Source organism: Bidens hawaiensis, unplaced genomic scaffold, assembly GCF_021521415.1.
Source record: "Bidens hawaiensis isolate Kalapana, Puna unplaced genomic scaffold, B.hawaiensis_p1.1 tig00039045_1, whole genome shotgun sequence".
NCBI lineage: Eukaryota > Viridiplantae > Streptophyta > Magnoliopsida > Asterales > Asteraceae > Bidens > Bidens hawaiensis.
In genome coordinates, this window is record NW_027496864.1 from 19349 (window position 1) to 40104 (window position 20756).

The window sequence follows — 20756 nt, forward strand, 5'->3', positions numbered from 1 at the left end:
GAATGTTATGCTAATTCTGACTTGAATTTGTGTAGATAAGTGTAGATAAATTTGTATCTATTGCTCTTTTTCATCAAGATTATTGATTTGTTAATGGTAACAATTTATCAAACAGGGTGGGCTTTATGTTTTAGTGTTTACAATTATCTTATATCCATTCCCTATGATAATTGTTTTGCTTTCTAAGTGAGTTATTGATATGTTAAAATAGTTGTTGCAGTGTGGTATGAAAACATATATATAACACAAGTTGTTGATGAGAGACGCTAAACCATGGAGGAATCTATTGAAAAGACACCTCCATTTTGATTGGGTAAACTTTTTGTGATTGTAGTCGGTCATCTTTTGAAGACAATTTCTGTTAGTTTACATTATTGAGAATGTTTAAGGAATATTATTTATACACGCAGGGACGTTATGGGATGAAGATGAGACCGTTCATGGGAGTTGTATTTATCATAATGCTGTATATTGTGTATAGAACCACAAATTATCAGTATCTCCAAACAGAAGTAAACACTGCATTAGTTCTAATTGTGTTAATATTTTTTTCAAAACTTATTGTAACAGTTTGTTTTTTCACTAACACAAATCCTTTTCTGATTTGTCTTATCAGCTGGACTCAAGATTTGACCCACTCTATTCGTCAAAGGTAGATATTAAAAACCAATCAAACATTATGAAAAGAATTAACATTTTGAAAATCAAGTTGTGACTTAATAATATTATCTGAATGCTTAGGACTATGCTATAGCTTCTACCAGTTTAAAAGGTTTACCTCACGGTATTATTGAAACTAAATCTGACTTGGAGTTAAAGCCTTTATGGTCAACAAGTAGTTCAAAGTCAAAGGTTAGACTCAAACTCTGACTTTGGACTGTTATTAATATCTTTGTTTTGCTTGTTTTGTAAGCTATTGCTTAATATGGCAATTATTATATATTGAAGGGTGATGAATCAAGTTCACATAATTTACTCGCGGTTCCGGTGGGTCTTAAACAAAAGCGTAATGTTAATACAATTGTCCAAAAGGTACACTAATTGTTGGTATATGATGTTGGAATATTGGATTTTAATAATCCCTATTAAATGATATTGGCCGATAATAATCCCTATTCGTTTTATCGTCACTGGCGGTCCCAAATTCAAAAAAGTTGGCCCCTAATGGTCCCCCGTTAAAAATGACTTAACGGCGTTATAGTTTTTTCTGAATTTCAAACCATTGTTTTAGGGCTTTTATTCGTTAGGAGTATACGTGTCGATTGATGTAAAACTTAGTTAAAAATAGTGCTTCAAAATGACGAAACAATGCTTCAATTCGGGTGTTTGAACTTACAGTTAACAAAAATCGAGTCGTTTTGATCATTGTTTCGAGCTAAGTTTTACACCAATCAACTCGTACCCTCCTAACGATCAAAAGCCCTAAAACATTGGTTTGAAATTCAGAAAAAAACTATAATGCCGTTAAGTCATTTTTAACAGGGGACCATTGGGGGCCAACTTTTTTGAATTTCGGACCGCCAGTGGCGATAAAACGAATAGGGATTATTATCGGCCAATACCATTTAATAGGGATTATTAAAATCCAATATTCCTATGATGTTTAGTATACCTTTTGATACTTTAATATGTGAATCATGTTGGCTAACATTTGACTTTACAGTTTCTCAAAGAAAACTTTACGGTTATATTATTCCATTATGATGGAAAAGTCGATGGATGGAGGGATCTTGATTGGCATTACAAAGTAATACACATTGTAGCTCAGAACCAAACAAAGTGGTAAGGTCATTAATCATTTACAAGATAAAATAGAATGAGCAAAAGATTTGACCGGTCAATTCTGGCTCGTTTTGACCTACACATGAACTTACATGTTTGTGTTTTGACTCGATCCATTTTGGCATGTTACCCAAACTGCTTGTTTTCCACCTCTGTCTCATTTTTTCAATCACTGTTTTTTTTTTGGTTATTAAGTCTTTACCTATGGTCAAATAACTACTACAAATCACAATTATTTTTTTGTTACAAGCAATTGTCTAATTGTTATTATTATGAGTGTAAAGGAGTCGAGCCAAGCCCACAGTCACTTATGCTTGAATTCGGTTTGTTTCGAGCTTCTGTCTAAAGCTTGAGCTCGAGCTCAGTTCATTCATATTTATTTGTTTTTTTTATTTAATTACATATGACACACACACACACACACACACATAGGTGGGTTCTACGCCGAAGACATATTTTTGCAAGAACAGAAAGAACAACATAAACCATTCTTTTATTCAATTTAAAAATTTTTGAAATATAAAAAGGTGGTTGAAATGCAATGTTTATTCATCTCTTCTAACATTCTAGATATAAATAAATAAACAAATTTGTTTAATTATAAAACCTACAAATGCTTAGGTTATGTGCAGGAAAGTAAATCATGTGTAGGTGTAAGAACCTGCATAACATAAGTGTAGGTAAACGTTTATAAATGGGTAATGAGCAAATTAGTTTAATGACTTTTTATGTACATAACATAGAAATTTGTATCTAACAGATGTTTTTTTTTAAATATAAGCAATTGATAGAATAAATGTAATGATTTAAGTTGTTCTTTTTGTTCTCGCAGCAATTCATTTTTGTAATGAACCTCTCCCTATATATAATTATAACTTTATATAAATTTAACATTATACTTATTATTTAGTTATTTGTATTATATATAATATTATCATGTACAATAAAATTGTTATATTTGTATAAATAATAAGCTCAATTTGGCTCGGAAGATGAGTCAAGCTTTGGCATAAGAAGCTTGGGATCAGCTTTTTAGTGAACCGATCTCAAGTAGTTGGTTTACACCCCTAATTAGTATATTTAATAACATCATAGGTGGTTTGCTAAACGATTTCTTCATCCGGCGGCCGTGTCTATTTATGATTATATATTTCTCTGGGACGAAGACTTAGGCGTGCAGCATTTTAATCCCAGAAGGTAGCTTTAACTATCACCAACATTTTATATTCTCTCAGTTGACTAACCACTGACCAATTTTTGGTGTTCATATTTGCAGGTATTTGAATCTTGTTAAAGCAGAAGGACTAGAAATATCACAGCCAGCGCTAGATCCAAATTCAACTGATATACATCATCGGATCACAATTCGAAACAGAATGAATAAGTTTCATAGGTGAATATTTCGAACCTTTTAATCTTCTGTTTTGAGTTGTAAACTTGTAATTTCATATTTTGCTTTACAGGAGAGTGTATGACAGCAGAGGCAGTGTGAAATGCTCAGATGATAGTGAGGGTCCACCGTGTTCTGGGTAAAGTAGCATATATACACACAATAATATTTTCTATCACTTCATTTTTTACTGTTTGTCGATTAAATTTTGATATAGCGTTTTTATATGTTTCTTTAAATATGAAGATTTGTAGAAGGAATGGTCCCGGTTTTCTCAAGAGCTGCATGGCATTGTGCTTGGCATCTTATTCAGGTAGCCCTTATTTTTTTTCTTATTCTTTTTTATATTTTTCGTAAAATTGTCAGAAATTGATATGTTTTAGTGTATTTTTTATTAAGACCACGCTAGAAAATAACTGAAATGAATTAATGTTTTAAATTGGACACGTGGCAAGTCAAAGTCTATTCAATGTTTAGCTATCTTTTTCCATTTTTTTTTATTCAATAAGTTGATAATAACAAATAAATTTTTCAAAAACATACATGAGCGCGGACGGCGGATAACGCAACTAAATATAAAATAAATAAAAAAACTAAAAACATATAAAAATGGTTTGTATAAATTTAAAATGGTTAAAAGTTATAAACATATGATTTCCATAGCTACTACAATGTAAATTGTCAAATAATGCTTTTATATTTTCATCCGATCATAAATAATAGATATTTTGTTTTCCAAATTCTACTTAAGGGACTTTTATGATAAAAGTAGAAAGTATGTTGATTTTTTATGTGCAAAACTGTAAAAGTTTGTAAAGGGACTTTAACGAGAGAAAAACAGAAATTATAATGAGTTTTATGTACAAAAAATTGTTAAGTGACACTTTTGTGAGAAAAATATAAAGTAATTTGGTTTTTTGTAGTACTCGCACGTTTTCTTCTTTATTTATTTTTTTTTTTTTGTAAAATTGTTTGAAATTGATAAGCTTTATTAAATTTACTTTCAGAATGACCTTGTTCATGGATGGGGAATGGATATGAAACTTGGTTATTGTGCACAGGTGATGATTTTAAATTTATGGTTTTTAATTATGTTTACAATTAGTATAGATTTCCTGAAATATTACATATCAGTACTCTGGAAATATTGATTGTTGTAATACTGATAACAATAACATTCTGAAGGGGGACCGGTCGAAGAAGGTGGGAGTTGTTGATAGTGAATATATCGTGCATCAAGGAATACAAACGTTAGGCGGGGCTTCTGCTAAAAAGGTTATTCATTTGGTTCTATCAGTTAGGTTAACTGTTTACTTTCCCCTGGTTCTATCAGTTGACAGTTAAATTATGGTTTTCTGCAGACCTCTACTAATGTGGAGTTATCAAAGGTATTCTTTTTTATTTTTTTTCGTTATGATGATTTTTATGTTTTGTCTTCCAGATTTGTTGGTTTGTTTTGTTTATACTAATGGTTTCACTGGCTTTGTGTGATCAGAAACATCCTGCTGTTGATGTTCGAGCTGAGGTGAACAATTAAATTCTCTAATACTGTAAATGTCAATGTTTTTAGAACCGGACCGGTCAGATGGACGGACCCAGAACCGGCTATATGACCGGTCCGGTCAAGTGTATTTGAACCGGTTAACCAAAGCGGAATGGATTCATTTTTTCTTTTAAATATAAAATAAATGAATAAAATGACTAGAGTTAAGGTTTCTCAAGGTTTGTAACTTTTAGTTATGAAGAGATCCGGTTTTTGAATTTATTATGGTATCATCCGATTTTTGAAACCGGTCAGACCACTGGACGATCAGTCCGGTTATGAAAACATTGCTAGATATATTTTTAAGTTTTAACCTTTTTTTTCTTTAGATCATTTGCGTTATCGTAGGCATGAATAATAAATTCGTTGGGGTTGGGTCAGGCCTAGCCAACCCACCAACACTTTTTAAGTGATTACAAAAATATATTATTACCAAGTATCAACGTGATCCAACTTTTTTTCCTAATGACTGCGAGTTAGCACTTAGCAGCTTGTTATGCATTTGAATACACTTTGGTGTGACTCGTTTGACAAGTTAGTAATACGAATAATCAAAACCGACTAATATGATGGCAGATAAGGAGACAATCAACAACCGAGCTTCAAATATTTAAAAAACGATGGGAAAAGGCCGTGAAAGAGGACGCATGGTGGGTGGATCCATTCTATAGACGAAGACAAATACAAACCTAGGGTCTATGACTCGGGTGTTAGTTTTGACCGTGTGATTCGTTTAGGTTAGTCGTGTCGGTTATATAACATTCTTGTTTTACTATATTTATATTTCACATGAAATCACTAGATCATTGTGAAGTCCATTTGTTATCATCATCAACTCATGGTTTGAACATTAAAGGACTCTTTTGAGGTTTATTGAATAGTAAATGTTAACTTTCTAGATCTTTGTATACATTTCATCATCGTCGTCGTCGTACTTAGTATATCCCACCAATAGCAAAGCTATGGTAGTGCCCTGCTTGCGGTGCGCGCATATAATGTATATATGTGTGAACCCTCGGGTGGGCAAAAGTAAAATTGAACTAATTTTGACGTTATTTTACTAATTTTGTGAAAATAACGTTAAAAGTGATGGAAGGTTAATCAGGCATCATGTGGTGGCGTTGATAGCCGAAAGACAATGGTACATGCACCAATCAGCCGGCGTCCCGATGATTGAGTGCTATGTGCCTTATGTAATATGTCCAAGGCTTGATGGAAAACTACTATCGAGCCGGGGGTCTCACCGGAAGCAGCCTCTCTATCCCCATGGGGTAGAGGTAAGGCTGTCTACATCTTACCCTCCTCAGACCCTACCATAGCTTTGCTATTGGTGGGATATACTGAGTACGATGATGATGAGCAAAGCTATGGTAGGGTCTGAGCAGGGTAAGATGTAGACAGCCTTACCTCTACCCCATAAGGATAGATAGGCTGCTTCCGGTGAGACTCCCGACTCGATAGTAGTTTTGCATCAAGCCTTGGACATAAGGCACATAGCACTCAATCATCGGGACACCGGCTGATCGGTGCATGTACCCTTGTCTTTCGGCTATCAAGGCCACTACATGATGCCTGATTAACCGTCCGTCACTTTTAACGTTATTTTCACGAGATTAGTAAAATAACGTCAAAATTAGCGCAATTTCACTTTTGCCCACCCGAGGGTTCACACATATATACATCATATGTGCGCACCGCAAGCAGGGCTAATAATATATAATGTAATTGATTTTGTGTAAAATGGAGTTGATCATGCATGTTGGATATTTTCATATTGAGTGTGAAATTAACTTTAAAATTTTTCACGGGTATGAAGTTAGGTGATACCGCTTGTATATATTGCAAATACGAGAATATAACATAATGTATTTTTGCATATAATTCCTTTAGCCTAAATATGCCTAAAGGCATTTCCGCTATTTATAAGACTACATAATTGCATAATGTACAAATACTAAAGGTTGCATTTACATTACCTATTGTCTTAAACTCCATCTACTCTTATCTACATTTTTGTACGGTAATGTTACAAAATTCATAGCACATTGATGTAATATCTATGTTTCTATATAATGAAAGAAGTAATCAAAAGAAAAAAAAATTGGTTGTTTAATATCAATTAAGTTCAATGTCAGCCAAAGCCGATTGTCTTATCGAACAGCCAAAGCGCAAGAGACAACTGAATTGCAAAGACCGTGTTTATAGATGTCCTGTCTAACATGAACCCATACACCGTGATCCCAGTTTCATTATTCTCAAAATACGTCACTACAACACATACAATCGATCGATCATCTTCAATAATCATATTTCATTATCCATCAAAATAGACATGCATTAATTGAAAAAATAAAAACTTACCTAAAGCTTGTCTTTGCTGGTATGAAATTGTGTGCTTATAAACTGGAATGAAGTTTGTATTGTCTAGTTCATCATCACCATCTCCAACCTCATTTTCTGAATGGTGGTCAACCACCTGTGGAGTAATATTAGCCATTGGATTTTCATCAATGGTGGTCATATCAACAAACGAGTCCACGGTGGCACACATGTGCCATTTGGTGACCAAACTTGTTAATGATTGAGCTTTGTGTGTGATCTTCGCTGCACTACGTTGGCATATGTATAGACCAAACACGAGTGTAATCGAGCATAACTACACCGAAAGTCAAAATTTATAAGTCAACTGGGCTGGACTAGGTTATAACTTATAACACGACCTGAACATTATACGATATTTGCCAGTCAGTTTCAGGTTGGACCCGTGAACACTTTAGAAAAACGGGTGGGTTTGGGTTGACTTAACGAGTTTGCAGGTTGACTTGTTTAACGTGTTTATTTTTTTATTTATATTAATTGAAATGTGTTTTAGTGTTATAAATTTAAAAGAAAATTAACTTCAAATTTTATAAACTAAACGTTATTGTTTTGTACACATTAGTGCTTTTTTTATTTAAATTTGCAACTCGTGAACACGTTAGATAAACGGGTTAGTCAGGTTGACCTGTTTATTATCTTTTTTAAAATGTGTTTTATTGTTGTAACTTAAAATAACATGGTACTTTATGCCAAAATTTTAAAAGTTTATATTAAAAGGAAAATTTGATATTTACTTTTATGTTCAATTCACCTGCCTGACATGATTTTCAGGCTCGTATCATGTTTGGGTTCTCGTTAAATAACTCAATATTTATAAATAATACACAATTAACATAATTAGAATATTATCAAATAATGCAATCCGTTTAATAATTGTTTCCATATATTAATCAAAATAGAGAGAGAGAGAGAGAGCGAGAGAAAGGGATTACCGCGAGTTCTCCGGTCGTAGATATATTTACAACCGCGCCATCCACGGTTGTAACAAGCAGAGAAGCAAATTGACTCATTGTCACAAGTAATAATGTCAATAAAATAAACGCTCGAAACCTATGACTTATAACGCGAAGGTTTCGCTTGATTGCGAGGTGTTGGACCAATATGGGGCCCACATCAGACAATTTGTTAAACACTTGGGCAAAATCTTCCAGCCTAAGTATTTGTAGCGAACATGTGAGTTTGAAAAGAACACAAACAAGCAAGAACATTGATATGCGGTATAACCAAGAAGTCACGTGCATAAGGCATGCCATTGCATGACTAAAGTAGAGGTTGTAGATGTAGGGTATGTGGGTCCCTCCCGAGGTGAACCACCATATGTTGTAAATAATGTCACAAAGAAAACATGGGAGGATGAAAGCACATAGGAGCATTGTAGATCTCTGCATAAGGTAAATTTTGTGTATATGTTAGTTTGGAAAGAATTGAATAAGATGTTTATTACATCCTAAGGTAACTTTCACATCCATATAGACTAAACAATAGTTTGGAAAGAATTGAATAAGATGTTTATTACATCCTAAGGTAACTTTCACATCCATATAGACTAAACAAAACAAAACAAAACAAAACAACATGTGATTGTCCTCTTTTGGACCTAAAATTGAAACTTTTAAACAACCAAAAAGTCTTGTTGTATTCACCATTAATCCCGTGAGACACTTATGGTCAAGCTCTAAGAGAGTTCAATGCCCTCAGCTTTCATTATTGTTTCAATTTTCACTCCTAACACTAAATATTAACAGTCGATCTAGCTAGCGCCCTTAGGTAACTAGCCCAAAACCCGAATGAGAGGGGTATATTACTACCTCCAGGCCATGAGTAATAGTTAATGTCTTTTAATGGGCATTTTCCGTCACATCGTCATCACTTTTTTTTAGTAAAAGCATAATGTCAATTAATGTCCCTTCAATCATTACCACTTCTAGACACATATAAGCTTTATTATATAAACGCCCATGCCTATATACTGTCCCGTAATGTCATAGGGATGGTGTGAGGGCTTTAACCGCCTATATAATGTCCCATTATACATGCCTTAAAAAACTTTACAAATTACTCATAACATTTATTCCTGTTTACCCAAACCATACCCGTAAACATGCTTTCAATTTCTCTATCCTTGGTTAACAAAATAAAGTACAAATTCACTAATTTTTAATGTTTGCATTATTTATGGTTCATTAATAAAAATTATATAAAATTATTTAATTGTAAACTGAACGATATTTTTAAACTCATATAAGATGAGTTGTTTACGGGCAGATATTTTACAATCATGAAATTATTATTATTATTATTATTACCTACATGATCTAAACCTAAAACAAAGGGGTAACAACAAAAAAAACATATATATAAAAGTAAAAAAATATATAGGAACGCAGAGAAACATACATGAACCTCCTGTGAATACCTTTGTCTAACTTGACCACCAACGCTGTCCAGCTTATCCAGAAACAAAAACCTTCGGAGGCCATACTTCCTAGTAAACCGCCACAAACTAACGAACGAAAGCGTGGATAACAAAGTGAGAGAGACTTGAACGATCCAGTCGAAGGGGCGGAAGTAGTTTGGGTGATAAACGGGACGTTGAAAACCAAAGTGGGAGAAAAGTGGAACTGCAAAAGATAAGAGGAAAAAGGTGGTCCATGAGAGTGCTGATCGCCATGGATTGCGGTGATCGGCGATGAATATCCATGACAAGGACTTGGATCGCAGGATGTTGATGATGGTATAAGAGTTTGAATTCTCCATTTGGTTTTTATGTATATGTTTAGTGTGATTGTTAAGCAGATATGTAGGACATGGAAGACTTTTTGGAGTTAATAAAGTTATATTGGTGTAGGTAGTAGGTATACAGGTGGACTATGTTTCATCAAACTTTTTATTTTTATAAATTATTAGGGTAGTAGGTGTCACAGGAACACGTGTACAAGCATTTTTAACCCGTTTTCAAAAAATCCACGATCGTGAGTAGAAGAGATAGAAAACGTTAAATGGGAAAACGTTCATACCGTATAATTTTTTACTATTTTTTGAAATTGGTTATGAGTGAATGAAGAAGAAAATATAATGATAAAGGTATACAATGTATTATTTAAATGAAAAGAAAAGAAAAAATACAGTGATTTTTTACATAGTTATATAATATCTAACTATCTATATAATTGTCTACCATAAAATCCTAGGTGTCGCTCTCAGGTTGTTCCCCCAATTCTCTAGAGCCATTAGATTGCTTGATTTATAAATGGTGACCTATTATGCATTTGACCCGAATTCGCGAGTATGAGTCTCACCAAACCCGGATAGTCTTTAAATGAGTTATAACATCTCATTTATTTGTAAAACTATTTCATAATCAAACAATAATTTTCATGGGTCATGGGCCTCACCAAACCCGGATAACCTTAAACGGGTTATAACATCTCATTTATTTGTAAAATAACCCCTTAATCATCAAATAATAATTTTCACATGTTCTCCGTTGCTGGTCTATCATCTCTATCGTCGGTTAACTTCCGATACTACCCACCATTGTCAACTACATGAATGCCCTTTTTTTCGTTAGACAAATATTTGTGTTCATGTTTGTACATTTAAAAAAATCAACATGCTCGTGTTCGTTTATGTTTGTTCGTTAAAAACATAAAAAAAACCTAAACATCTCAACTGATAAAACCCAAACGTTAAAAAATATAATAACAAACTAATATATATGTATTAAATTAAAACAGAACTGCGTTAAAAAATAAAATAAATAATCATAAAATAGCAAAACGATTAAAACAAAACTTTAAATAAACTCCCGTAACACGGGAGGATCAAACTAGTCTAACAATACTAATAAACAAAAATACTAAATGCTGATGTTTCATAACCAAATTAATCTTAACTTATAATCTTCAATCTCCTTAATCCATGTTACCCATGGGTTATGGGTTTAATTTTTTTGACCCATGGATTTTGAATATTATTGACTTTTTGACTTTAATTTAATTTACGTTTACAACCCAATCATCCAGTTAGGGTTTCATTGTCAGCGTTCTCTTCTTCTCACTATCACCTCTTTTTTTTTTTTTATTCAGAATTCGTCTAACAAGATCCGATTCACCAGGTAAGGAATCGTTTGTGATATCATTTAGTTTCTTATAATGATTGAATCTGGGTTTTGATATTCATTATTTCCTATTATTTTCTAATCTTCATTCTCACAATAACGTTTTCTATGAGGTTTCGATTTAGGGTTTTATATTATCAAAGTGATTTGAGTGAACATATTGATTTCATCTTCACTATGGCGATTTCACCTTGGTCTCTATGCATCAGCCGACAATGAATATCTAACCAAGCGGCGATATATCAGGTAAGACGAATTCAACGATAGCTTAGTATTTCTTATACCCATTTTATTTGGTAACAATACTTGAATCTGTATGTATTATAAAATATATATAAAGAATTATTTTATATAAAGACTGAGTTTTCACACAAGTTTTCGTATTAATATTTGATTTATTTTCTTGAAAAATCAAACTTTGATGTTACAAAATTTAGTTTGTTTGGCCTAAAAAGGTAAATCATTAATGTAAAATATAGCATGTGTTTATGTTTGAAATTCTTATTGAGTCTTGAAGTTGATGAACTAAAGTCAGGTCTATTAGTTTTTCTAAAAGCCTTAAACGTTTAGTCGGTTTGACCATCTCTAATTTGTGCAAAACCGATCATTCTTTTTTGTTTAGGAGAATATGAATTCTTTGGCAGAGCATAGAGCAAAAAATATGAAAATCATACAAGAAAATATGAAACTTGATAAGTAACAAGTTAAAGGCTTTAATCCTGTAAGTTAATTTATTTTCCTAGAGTGTATATTTGTTATGATAATTGTAACCAATTATGTGTTATCTTCCAGATTGATGCCTTCCCAGGAGACATTGTAATTTTCTCAATGGTCCTAATTAGATCTAAAGTTCAAAATCTAAATTTGCTTAGAGGTTTTTAATCATTCATTTTGAACTGGTTGATCATATAGAAGTTGAGCGTGCCTTTAGAGGTGCTCGGTTGGCTTCTTCTTATAGTTTAGAAGGGATGAACATATATTCCACCGTTCTATATGTAAGTTTTTATTTACTTACCTAAAATTTACATCGTTCGTTTGATTAATATTTGGTCCTTATATGTTGTAGCACCTAAAGAAAGATATGAAGTTGAGTTATCTAGCACAAGAGCTATTATCAACACCGCTTAGCCCCACTGTCATACTACTTTAAGTTTTTTTAACTAACCTCTAGAATAATTTTTTTTACTGTAGTTTACTTTTTTTCAAACAAATGTTACAAATTTAAGGGATTTGACAATATATAAAGCCCTTAAATTTAGTCCTCAAATTGAAACCGTATATATTTAGATTAAAACATAATAATTTCGTCTATAGTAATTCTTACCTCTCACATTAATTTTTATATTTATTCTTATACTAGCTTTTAAACCCGTGTAATACACGTGAATTTTCAAATGATAAAAGTTAATGAATTCCGTTATTTGAAATAAACATACAAAATTAAAGTTGTTTTTATATTTTCTATCATTTGAATGTTAAATAAACATACATGTTATTCAACATACATGTTTTTCAACTTTTGAGTTGTACAGAATGCTCTACGATTTGATCAATTTTTATATTTTCTAAAGTTGTTTTTAAATGGAAACAAGATTTGGTCAACTTTTATATTTCCTAAACTCGCTTTTAAATGAAAAAATGATTTAAGAATTGAAATAGCATATAATAAGGAAAGCAGTTTTCAATGGTTCATACCATATAACTCATGACTCATGGATATTATGGTTTAATGAGATTAAATATTAAAAAATATGAAAGCTAGAAATTAATATTAAGATGAAACAACTTTCCAAAATATCTAAAACCCACTATTATATTAAAATAACTTTCCAAAATATGTAACCAATAAATAAATGAAATCAATTAGATAATGAAATCATTGAAAACTAATAAATATACATGTTTTTCAAAATAAATGTTTTTCAACTTTTGATTTGTGCATAATGCATTCTACGATTTGATCAATTTTTATATTTTCTAAAGTTGTTTTTAAATGGAAAGAAGATTTGATCAACTTTTATATTTCCTAAACTCGATTTAAAATGAAAAGATGATTTAAAAATTGAAAAAGCATATAATAAGGAAAGTAGTTTTCAATGGTTCATACCATATAACTCATGACCCATAGATATTATGGTTTAAAGAGATTAAATATTAGAAAATAGGAAAGCTTGGAATTAATATTAAGATGAAACAACTTCCCGAAATATCTAAAACCCACTATTATATTAAAACAACTTTCCAAAATAAACAACTTATGTCACGCCATCTGATTTTCAGAATTCAAACATTCCTTATCAACCATTGTGTCATAAACACATTATAAAAAAGATCATTTTACATCAATAATTCTTCCATTCTAAATCTTCTTCTACCTCATAGCAAACACACTTATCATAACAATGGCTTTAAGGTTAGTATTTCTTATTTTATGTTCACGTTAAATATGTACACTCATCTTGTCTTTCTAATCTTGACCAACCCTACTACCTTAGTAGTATATATTTGTGTTTATTTCAAATTCTAATAACAAACCGTATGTGTTGGTTAGGTTTTTTTTTCATATTTTAAATCAAATTTACCAAAGACACTAATATTTATTTTTATTCTCAGCGTGGTTTCTTCAACAAATATCACCATGTTCAAAAAACTTGAACATTAATAACTTGAATTTCACACTTCAAGGCCGAGTCATAAGATTATGGAGCGTGCCTGTAATAAAGCGTCCTACAGAGTAACCAGCAGACGTGGTCTAAAACTATTGATATTGGATGATGAAGGGAATACATGTGATAATACTACAAATGTTGTATATAAAGAGATTTTTTCAAATTTGTAAATTTAAGACTCTAAACTGGTTATCGTTTGTAATATTTTTTTAATTTATTTTTCTTTTTAATTTTGTATATTTATTTCAAATAACAAATTTTAGAAGTTCTTATTAATTGAAAATTCTTGTATATTACACGGGTTCAAAAGCTAGTATATAAATATATGGTATGGAATTGATCGGGAATGCTCTAATGTACGTAACTAACAAAAACTATTATTATCTCACTTAGCTAAGTATTCACTAATCTTTTTTTCTCAAACACTCACAATAATTTAACCAAAATATAACTATTTTTTCAAATGAGTGTTTAGAACTCGTGTGTTACGTTAGATTTGAAACAACGACTGATTTTATGCCTATAGGAGAAGAAGTCATAGGTAATTAATAAATTAATATTAATAATTAATAATTATATATTATATAGTTAGATAAATATCAACCGACTGTGCCACAAAATAGTTTTAAGAAGCCGTCGCTTGACTTTTATAAAGTTAAGTTAAATTAATGACCAAATTGCATGTTTAGTCTGATGGCCAAGGTTTGGTTTTCTAACCTTTTTAATACTTATATGCCTGAGTTCAAATCCTTTAGAGTCATGTATTTTTTTTTTGTGAATTAATGTTTTAAGTGTTGTTAATTTGTTATATTAATGTTTTTTTTCCTTAATCCAGTCACTTGGCTAAATTATCTATTTATGTATAAAAGTTTGTTTTTTTAATACGATAATTATATGTTATGAACCTACCGAATATATTTGCTTTAAGTCGCCGAGGCGAAGCCCATGCCTTATTTATGTTAACTTGACGAAATTAGTTTTTGGATTTAGTTTCGACACTGTAACAAACGCAACAATACCGCTCGCATAAATGTCGGTTAAATATGTTATTTTTTTGTATCATAGGCTATACGAATTTCAATACTATTTTGGGCGTCTATAAATTTATTTTTAAGGTTTAAATCATATACCGACTCGAATCTAATCGGTGGCGACTAAATTGTGTCACTTTGATTATAAGTTGTATGTGTTCTGGTACTCTTTTGAGAGTTTATAAACTTAATTTGTAACGCATTTTTATTTAGTCTTGGTGTAATGAACTTAACCGATACCAACTTAATTCGTGTCTCGCCGCCGCAACGCGACGAGTTTTCTACCTAGTATATATTAAAAGGGGATTTTGGTGTCGTAAAGCTCTCATTAGGTCAAGTTGCGACACCTTATTGGGCCACACCAATTTGTGTGTTTTAAGTCTAGTACTGTAACGAACGAAATGTAACCGACCAAATTCGCGTAGACTCAACACATCAACACTCGGGGTTTACCGAACGACACCACCCCATTGGCCCATCTCATTTTTTATAATTTTTTTTGTTTTAGTTTCGAACGAACATAATTGAAACCGACTGAATACGCGCTGACTCACCACCTCAACGCCCTTGACCAATTACACTTGGGTTTTATCAACGCTTGAGTTATACCTGCCAAATAAACATCGATTTAAATATTTGATCTTTTTATATGTTAATCTTTAATTTCATATGTTGATTTGACGAATTTATTTCTTGGGTTTTAACGCTCGGGTTTCACTAACATTGCCTAACAAATCGCATTTCTGGAAAACTTTTTTGTGATATTATTAAGATTTTTAAGAGCTAACTGCATGGTTGGTCCTTGAGGTTTGCGAATATTTCACGCTTGATCCCCAAACTTAACTAATTACAAAACTTGATCCTGATACTTATAAACTTATTACTAAGGTGGTCCAGATGTATGAGTTTTGTAACTACGGTGATCCTTACCCGCTAACATCGTTAGAATTTACAGTTAAGTCCGTGTAAAATGACCAGAATACCCTCAATATAATAATATATTCATCCTAGATATCCGGCTACAAAAAAACCCCAATCTCAATAAACCCTAATCAAGAACATCAACAGCCCAAAAAAAAACGCTGGATAAGAAACCTAAATGCCGACATGATTTGGGTTTTTTAATTTGACCTTTTGTCAATCAATTGTTTTTTTTTAAGTTACGTACAAATGTAGTACGTCTACCGTATGTGAAATGATAAAATGCCATTAACTTAGCTAGAAAACTTAAGGAGAGTTAGTCTTAGTTCCCAAACTTGTTACAAATCAAAACCCCAAACCTGTAAGTGCTGAGCCTTAGTACCCAAAAATGTTACTTAAACCAAACAACATGGATCATCTATGCACTTAACTCTATTTATTCTTTTGAAATCTATGAATGCTTATATATTGTAAAAAACACATTGTACATGAATGTATAGGCATATTACCTTTACAAACTCTTTCAATGCTGACTTTGTTTCTTTTGATACGTCTAATGAAGAATATAAATTTTCTACTACAATTACATTGCATAAAAGGAAAAAGTGAAATTCTTTTGCTAAAAACAAGTAGGTAAGTTAAAAATGAAATGACATGCACCTCGTACCTAAAGATGTATAACGTTTGTAAAATGAGTCAAATGACAAATTAAATGTAGAAACCATATATACACACCAAACATATAAGTTTAAGGTCGTTGTTAACAAGATGTATTTATGGTATTTGTTTACCATAAAGACAAAGTTTGTAGGCAAAGTGCCGTCCCTGCAATTGTAACAATCAAGGCTCAAATATTATTAAAACCAAAAGTAAAACAATGCATAAACAAATAATCCGATATATAAACACTCATCCATCTTTCGTTTTATTCGCTTCATCTTCTTCTTCTTCTTCCTCGTATTGACCAACGAATTTGAAGATCTACAACAGTGGGATATTACTTTGGTTCTGATCGATTTGAAAACTTTAGCGCGCAATGGCTGGCCATCATGATCAGAATCCATTTGCTCATGACGATGATATTAATCCTTTTTCTGTACGTATGCATGCTCTCTCTCTCTTTCATCCATATTTCCAAGCTTCAACAACAAATTGAATTAGGCATCTTAAATCATATATTGATGTTTGGGACTTTTTTTTGTTAAATTTAAATTATGATAAATTGATGATATTATTAATCTTAGAATAGCTTGTTAACTTGTGCTAGAAAAGTTTTTTTTTTAAAAATATTTTGTTTCTATAATCAATAATAGATAATTATAATAAACCATTTTTTAAAATATGATTTTCTTAAAATATAAAATTTATGAATAAATTTGAACATCTATATATAAATTAACCACTACAAAGAAAATTCTAGGTAAGATAGACTTTTTCTATAAAAAAAATTAACATGTGATATAATTTATTATAAAACATAAAACCAAAGATATATAGTTTTTGTGTTTATAACTTATTACACAATTTTGTTTACAAAGCAGTTTAATTTACTCCGAAATAGACGATCTGTTATAAATTATGTTTAAGAAACATTTAGAAAAAGTGGAATACAAAACTTAATTATAAAAAATTACGCCACATTTATATTTTTAAAAATAGTTTTTTTTCTACATATAGTTTCGTATTATATAAGTTTTGATATTTTACTATTTTTTTTCCTTTTGAAGAATGATTAATATTTAATACTTAACTACTTTATTGTGCCAATAAAATAATAATTTGAAAATGGATTACGTACAGAACCATCACGGGGTCCAGCGAAACTCACGGCTAACGACTCTTGGTCCCGAACCTCCAGTTTATGGTCATGTTGCCGCAGCTAACAATTCTCTTGATACACCTGCGGTAATTTAACTTCTCTATATTATTTAATATTTAACCAAACTGAATTTATAGTTTCAATGACTCATAATATTTACACAATTACTTTGCCTCATATATATCAAATTCGTTATTTATATCTTTTCTAGGTGTGTGAAGTCTTATGTGAAAACACGATAACAAAGTAACATGAGATTCATGTGGCTTAGTCTAAACATGTTTTAATCACTTTCGGGTGAAACCTACAAACACATTTAGCTTAAAGGGTTATGTCTGGGTTAAACTGATCGGTTTGCGAATCGACACTTTTACTTTTAAAATTTTGTACGCTATGTTACTTTTTTTTAACAATTCGTCATTATATACTAAATGTATGTGTAGACTGTGGTGGCGTACCCACATACGTTTATTATTGAAAAGGTAACAAGCATATGCAATTTCGTAACAAAGAGTATATTCAAATCTAACATAAAACATCTTCAATTTTTTTTAACTAACAATAATTTATAAATCATTTGTGAGAAAGAAAAACTAATATATAGCCCTTTATTTCAAAATTTACATTAAATTTTTATTTATCTTGTGAGTTAAAGTCTGTTTGAATTTAATTAGAAATTAATAAAGAAGCAAAAAGAGTTGGAAGCTAAGGAAGCCGAATTGAACAAGAGGGAAGAGGTAATAAAATTATATGTTTTAAATTACTTTTAGCTTTCAGAATCATGAAAATTAAGTTTAATTATGTATTTATTACTTTTTACATCAACCATCTATTTATACACAGATCCTTAGAAGAAAAGAAGAGGCCCTATCAAAAAGTATGTTCTTGGCTTTTTCTTTGAATGTCTAATCTTCATTTTCAATATTCAGTAACGGATTCAGAAAGTTGTTCTTAATGAGTTAATGATATCATCATAAGCCGTCACTTTAAATAGAGTGTCATTGTCTAATAGTAATTTTTACAACACTGAATACAAGAGTAAAAATATTAAATTTTTTTATCGGAGTTAAGTGAGTACCGCCTCTCAACCTAAACATGTCCTTGGTTTTACCCTGAAATAGAAAAGAAATTTAAACCAAATACGTTATTTAGAGATCAAGTTTATCACATTAATAACATAATATTGCTTACTTTATTTAACAACTAAATATTACATTTTATATGGATTGAACAATTGACATCATATTATACACTTTAACCATCTTACCACCTCACCGAAGTGAGAATGACCGGAATCTTGCATATTAATCTTACCTATTGTTGATATTATTATTATTTTTAATTTGGGTAGCTGCTGGTGACATGAGACTTAAGAATTGGCCTCCATTTTACCCATTGGTTCATCATGATATTGCTGGAGACATACCAATCCACCTTCAAAGAACACAATATGTTGCCTATGCAACATTATTAGGTACTCTACCAGCCTTAATTTTTTGTTACCCTTATAAAGTTATGATTAAACTAAAATTAAGTATGATTAAATACGTGGGTTCATCAGGAGTGCCGATTTCACTTTTCTGGAATCTTATCACAAGTATAGCAATATTTGTGAGTGACGAAGGTTCGTGTTTAATATACACACATATATATAGACACACACACTAACCCGTTAACTAATTTATGATTACTTAATCGATCTAGCGGGAGTTTTCATATTCTTCTCGGTCATCTACTTCTTATTGGGTCCTCCTGGAGCTTTTTACTTTTGGTACCGTCCACTCTATCGTGCTTTCAGGTATTCATAATGATAACTATTTATTTATTTATTGAGACGAACATTTCCTTAAATTTCTCCTAATTCTCTAGGAAAAATAATGGTATGAACTTTGGTTGTTTTTTCTTCAACTATATGGTTAGTACTTTTCTTTCTTTCTTTTTTTTATAACTTTTTTTATTATTATAATTTTGCCCAAATCACTTTGAACTCATGAAACAGAACCACATTGTGTTATTTGGCTTTGCGGCTGTTGGTCCTAGTATTACATTTGTCGGATTACATTTCAGGTATGCTCATTTTGCTTTTAACGTTTTCATTGTTTCTTTACTTTCATAAAACAAATAAAACTTGTTTAAATAATTTGTTATTATTGTTATAGTGGATTCTTCAATGCATTGAACTTCATGAGTAAACATCCCGCACTTGGGGTAAACTTGAAAATCCAATCAATTAACAAACTTTAACATTTAATATTATTGTTAAGGGGTGATTTTACGTTGTAGATTATGAGCTTCATCGGATTCGGTTTCTTTGCATTGGAGTTTGTTCTAAGCATATGGGTCATGCAACAAGTTTATCGAGTATTTCGAGGCAATGGCAAAGCAACTACCGCAGCTGCATCAATTGACCTTTGAGCAATAATAAGCAGTCGCATATCAACTCTCAACTACAAGATTATTATTCTGATTAAGGGTTCGTTGATTGCTTATTATAAAAAAACTAGTAACATGTGTTCTTATAAGAAAACTTATTTGCTGATAGTTTATAGTTATAGCTTATTGGTTACGGATGTAAAAAAGATATATTTTTTTGGCTTGTTTGTTAGACATTCTAGCAGCATATCATGTCGATATGCATTCATTTTATATTTGTCTAGTCACAACCTTTGAATACAAATAAATATATTGAAGCAGGGTTTCAACGTTACCCTCATACAAATCTTATAGTTGTATTTAAAACCTTAAAAAGCATTTGAAATTTTTATTTAGTTAAAGCCCATAATTTAGTGGAAAGGTATTTGATTTATACATTTTGAATTATTTGTATTCATTAAAAGGAAATTTTAAGAGCATGAATATTTATGCAACTTTAATTAGAGAGACCCTGCTAAAATACATAAGCAGGTTTACATATTGGTGATGAGAAATAATATCATACAATGACATAGTTCAAATATGATCCCAACCGGTTTTACGCAACGGGTTTTCGAACAATGAGTTTTCTCCAGAACTAAACGTGATGAGCTTGGGCTATCCAGCACTGTCTGCGATCCACACGCATGGGTCACCTTTTACCATGGTGTTACCCCAAATAGCCCGACT

At 31.4% G+C, this 20756-nt stretch overlaps 2 protein-coding genes across 3 annotated transcripts; both read left to right on the forward strand.

Moving 5' to 3' along the window:
* The first annotated feature begins 203 nt into the window (after positions 1 to 203).
* On the forward strand, positions 204 to 5594 carry LOC143590895 (uncharacterized). The gene is made up of 15 exons (XM_077071246.1): positions 204 to 313; positions 411 to 512; positions 617 to 652; positions 742 to 852; positions 949 to 1032; positions 1664 to 1782; positions 2878 to 2979; positions 3059 to 3175; positions 3246 to 3311; positions 3419 to 3485; positions 4180 to 4233; positions 4358 to 4447; positions 4534 to 4560; positions 4668 to 4697; positions 5292 to 5594. Exons 1-15 carry the CDS (start codon positions 257 to 259, stop codon positions 5406 to 5408), a joined length of 1179 nt encoding a protein of 392 aa, XP_076927361.1. The 5' UTR covers positions 204 to 256; the 3' UTR covers positions 5409 to 5594.
* Positions 5595 to 16677: 11083 nt separating this feature from the next.
* Positions 16678 to 20276, forward strand: LOC143590896 (secretory carrier-associated membrane protein 3-like). Of its 2 annotated transcripts, XR_013145572.1 has the most exons (9): positions 16678 to 16931; positions 17636 to 17740; positions 18329 to 18391; positions 18498 to 18531; positions 19006 to 19128; positions 19216 to 19278; positions 19359 to 19452; positions 19524 to 19862; positions 19938 to 20276. XR_013145572.1 is itself a non-coding variant. In XM_077071247.1 (8 exons), the coding sequence occupies exons 1-8, from the start codon at positions 16872 to 16874 to the stop codon at positions 19600 to 19602; spliced, it is 621 nt and encodes a 206-aa protein (XP_076927362.1). In that variant the 5' UTR covers positions 16678 to 16871; the 3' UTR covers positions 19603 to 20276. The 2 variants fall into 2 exon arrangements, 1 of the variants encoding a protein (XP_076927362.1); XM_077071247.1 differs by having other exon boundaries at positions 19524 to 20276.
* The last annotated feature ends 480 nt before the right edge of the window (positions 20277 to 20756 follow it).

Bases quoted from the DNA above. Each gene is read 5' to 3' on its own strand.
- LOC143590895 (XM_077071246.1), top strand. From the start codon at position 257: ATGAGAGACGCTAAACCATGGAGGAATCTATTGAAAAGACACCTCCAT. The intron at 314-410 runs GTAAACTTTTTG...TTATACACGCAG, and splicing joins GACACCTCCATTTTGATTGG to GGACGTTATGGGATGAAGAT. The intron at 4,561-4,667 runs GTATTCTTTTTT...TTGTGTGATCAG, and splicing joins CTAATGTGGAGTTATCAAAG to AAACATCCTGCTGTTGATGT.
- LOC143590896 (XM_077071247.1), top strand. From the start codon at position 16,872: ATGGCTGGCCATCATGATCAGAATCCATTTGCTCATGACGATGATATT. The intron at 18,392-18,497 runs GTAATAAAATTA...ATTTATACACAG, and splicing joins AATTGAACAAGAGGGAAGAG to ATCCTTAGAAGAAAAGAAGA. The intron at 19,129-19,215 runs GTACTCTACCAG...TGGGTTCATCAG, and splicing joins TGCCTATGCAACATTATTAG to GAGTGCCGATTTCACTTTTC.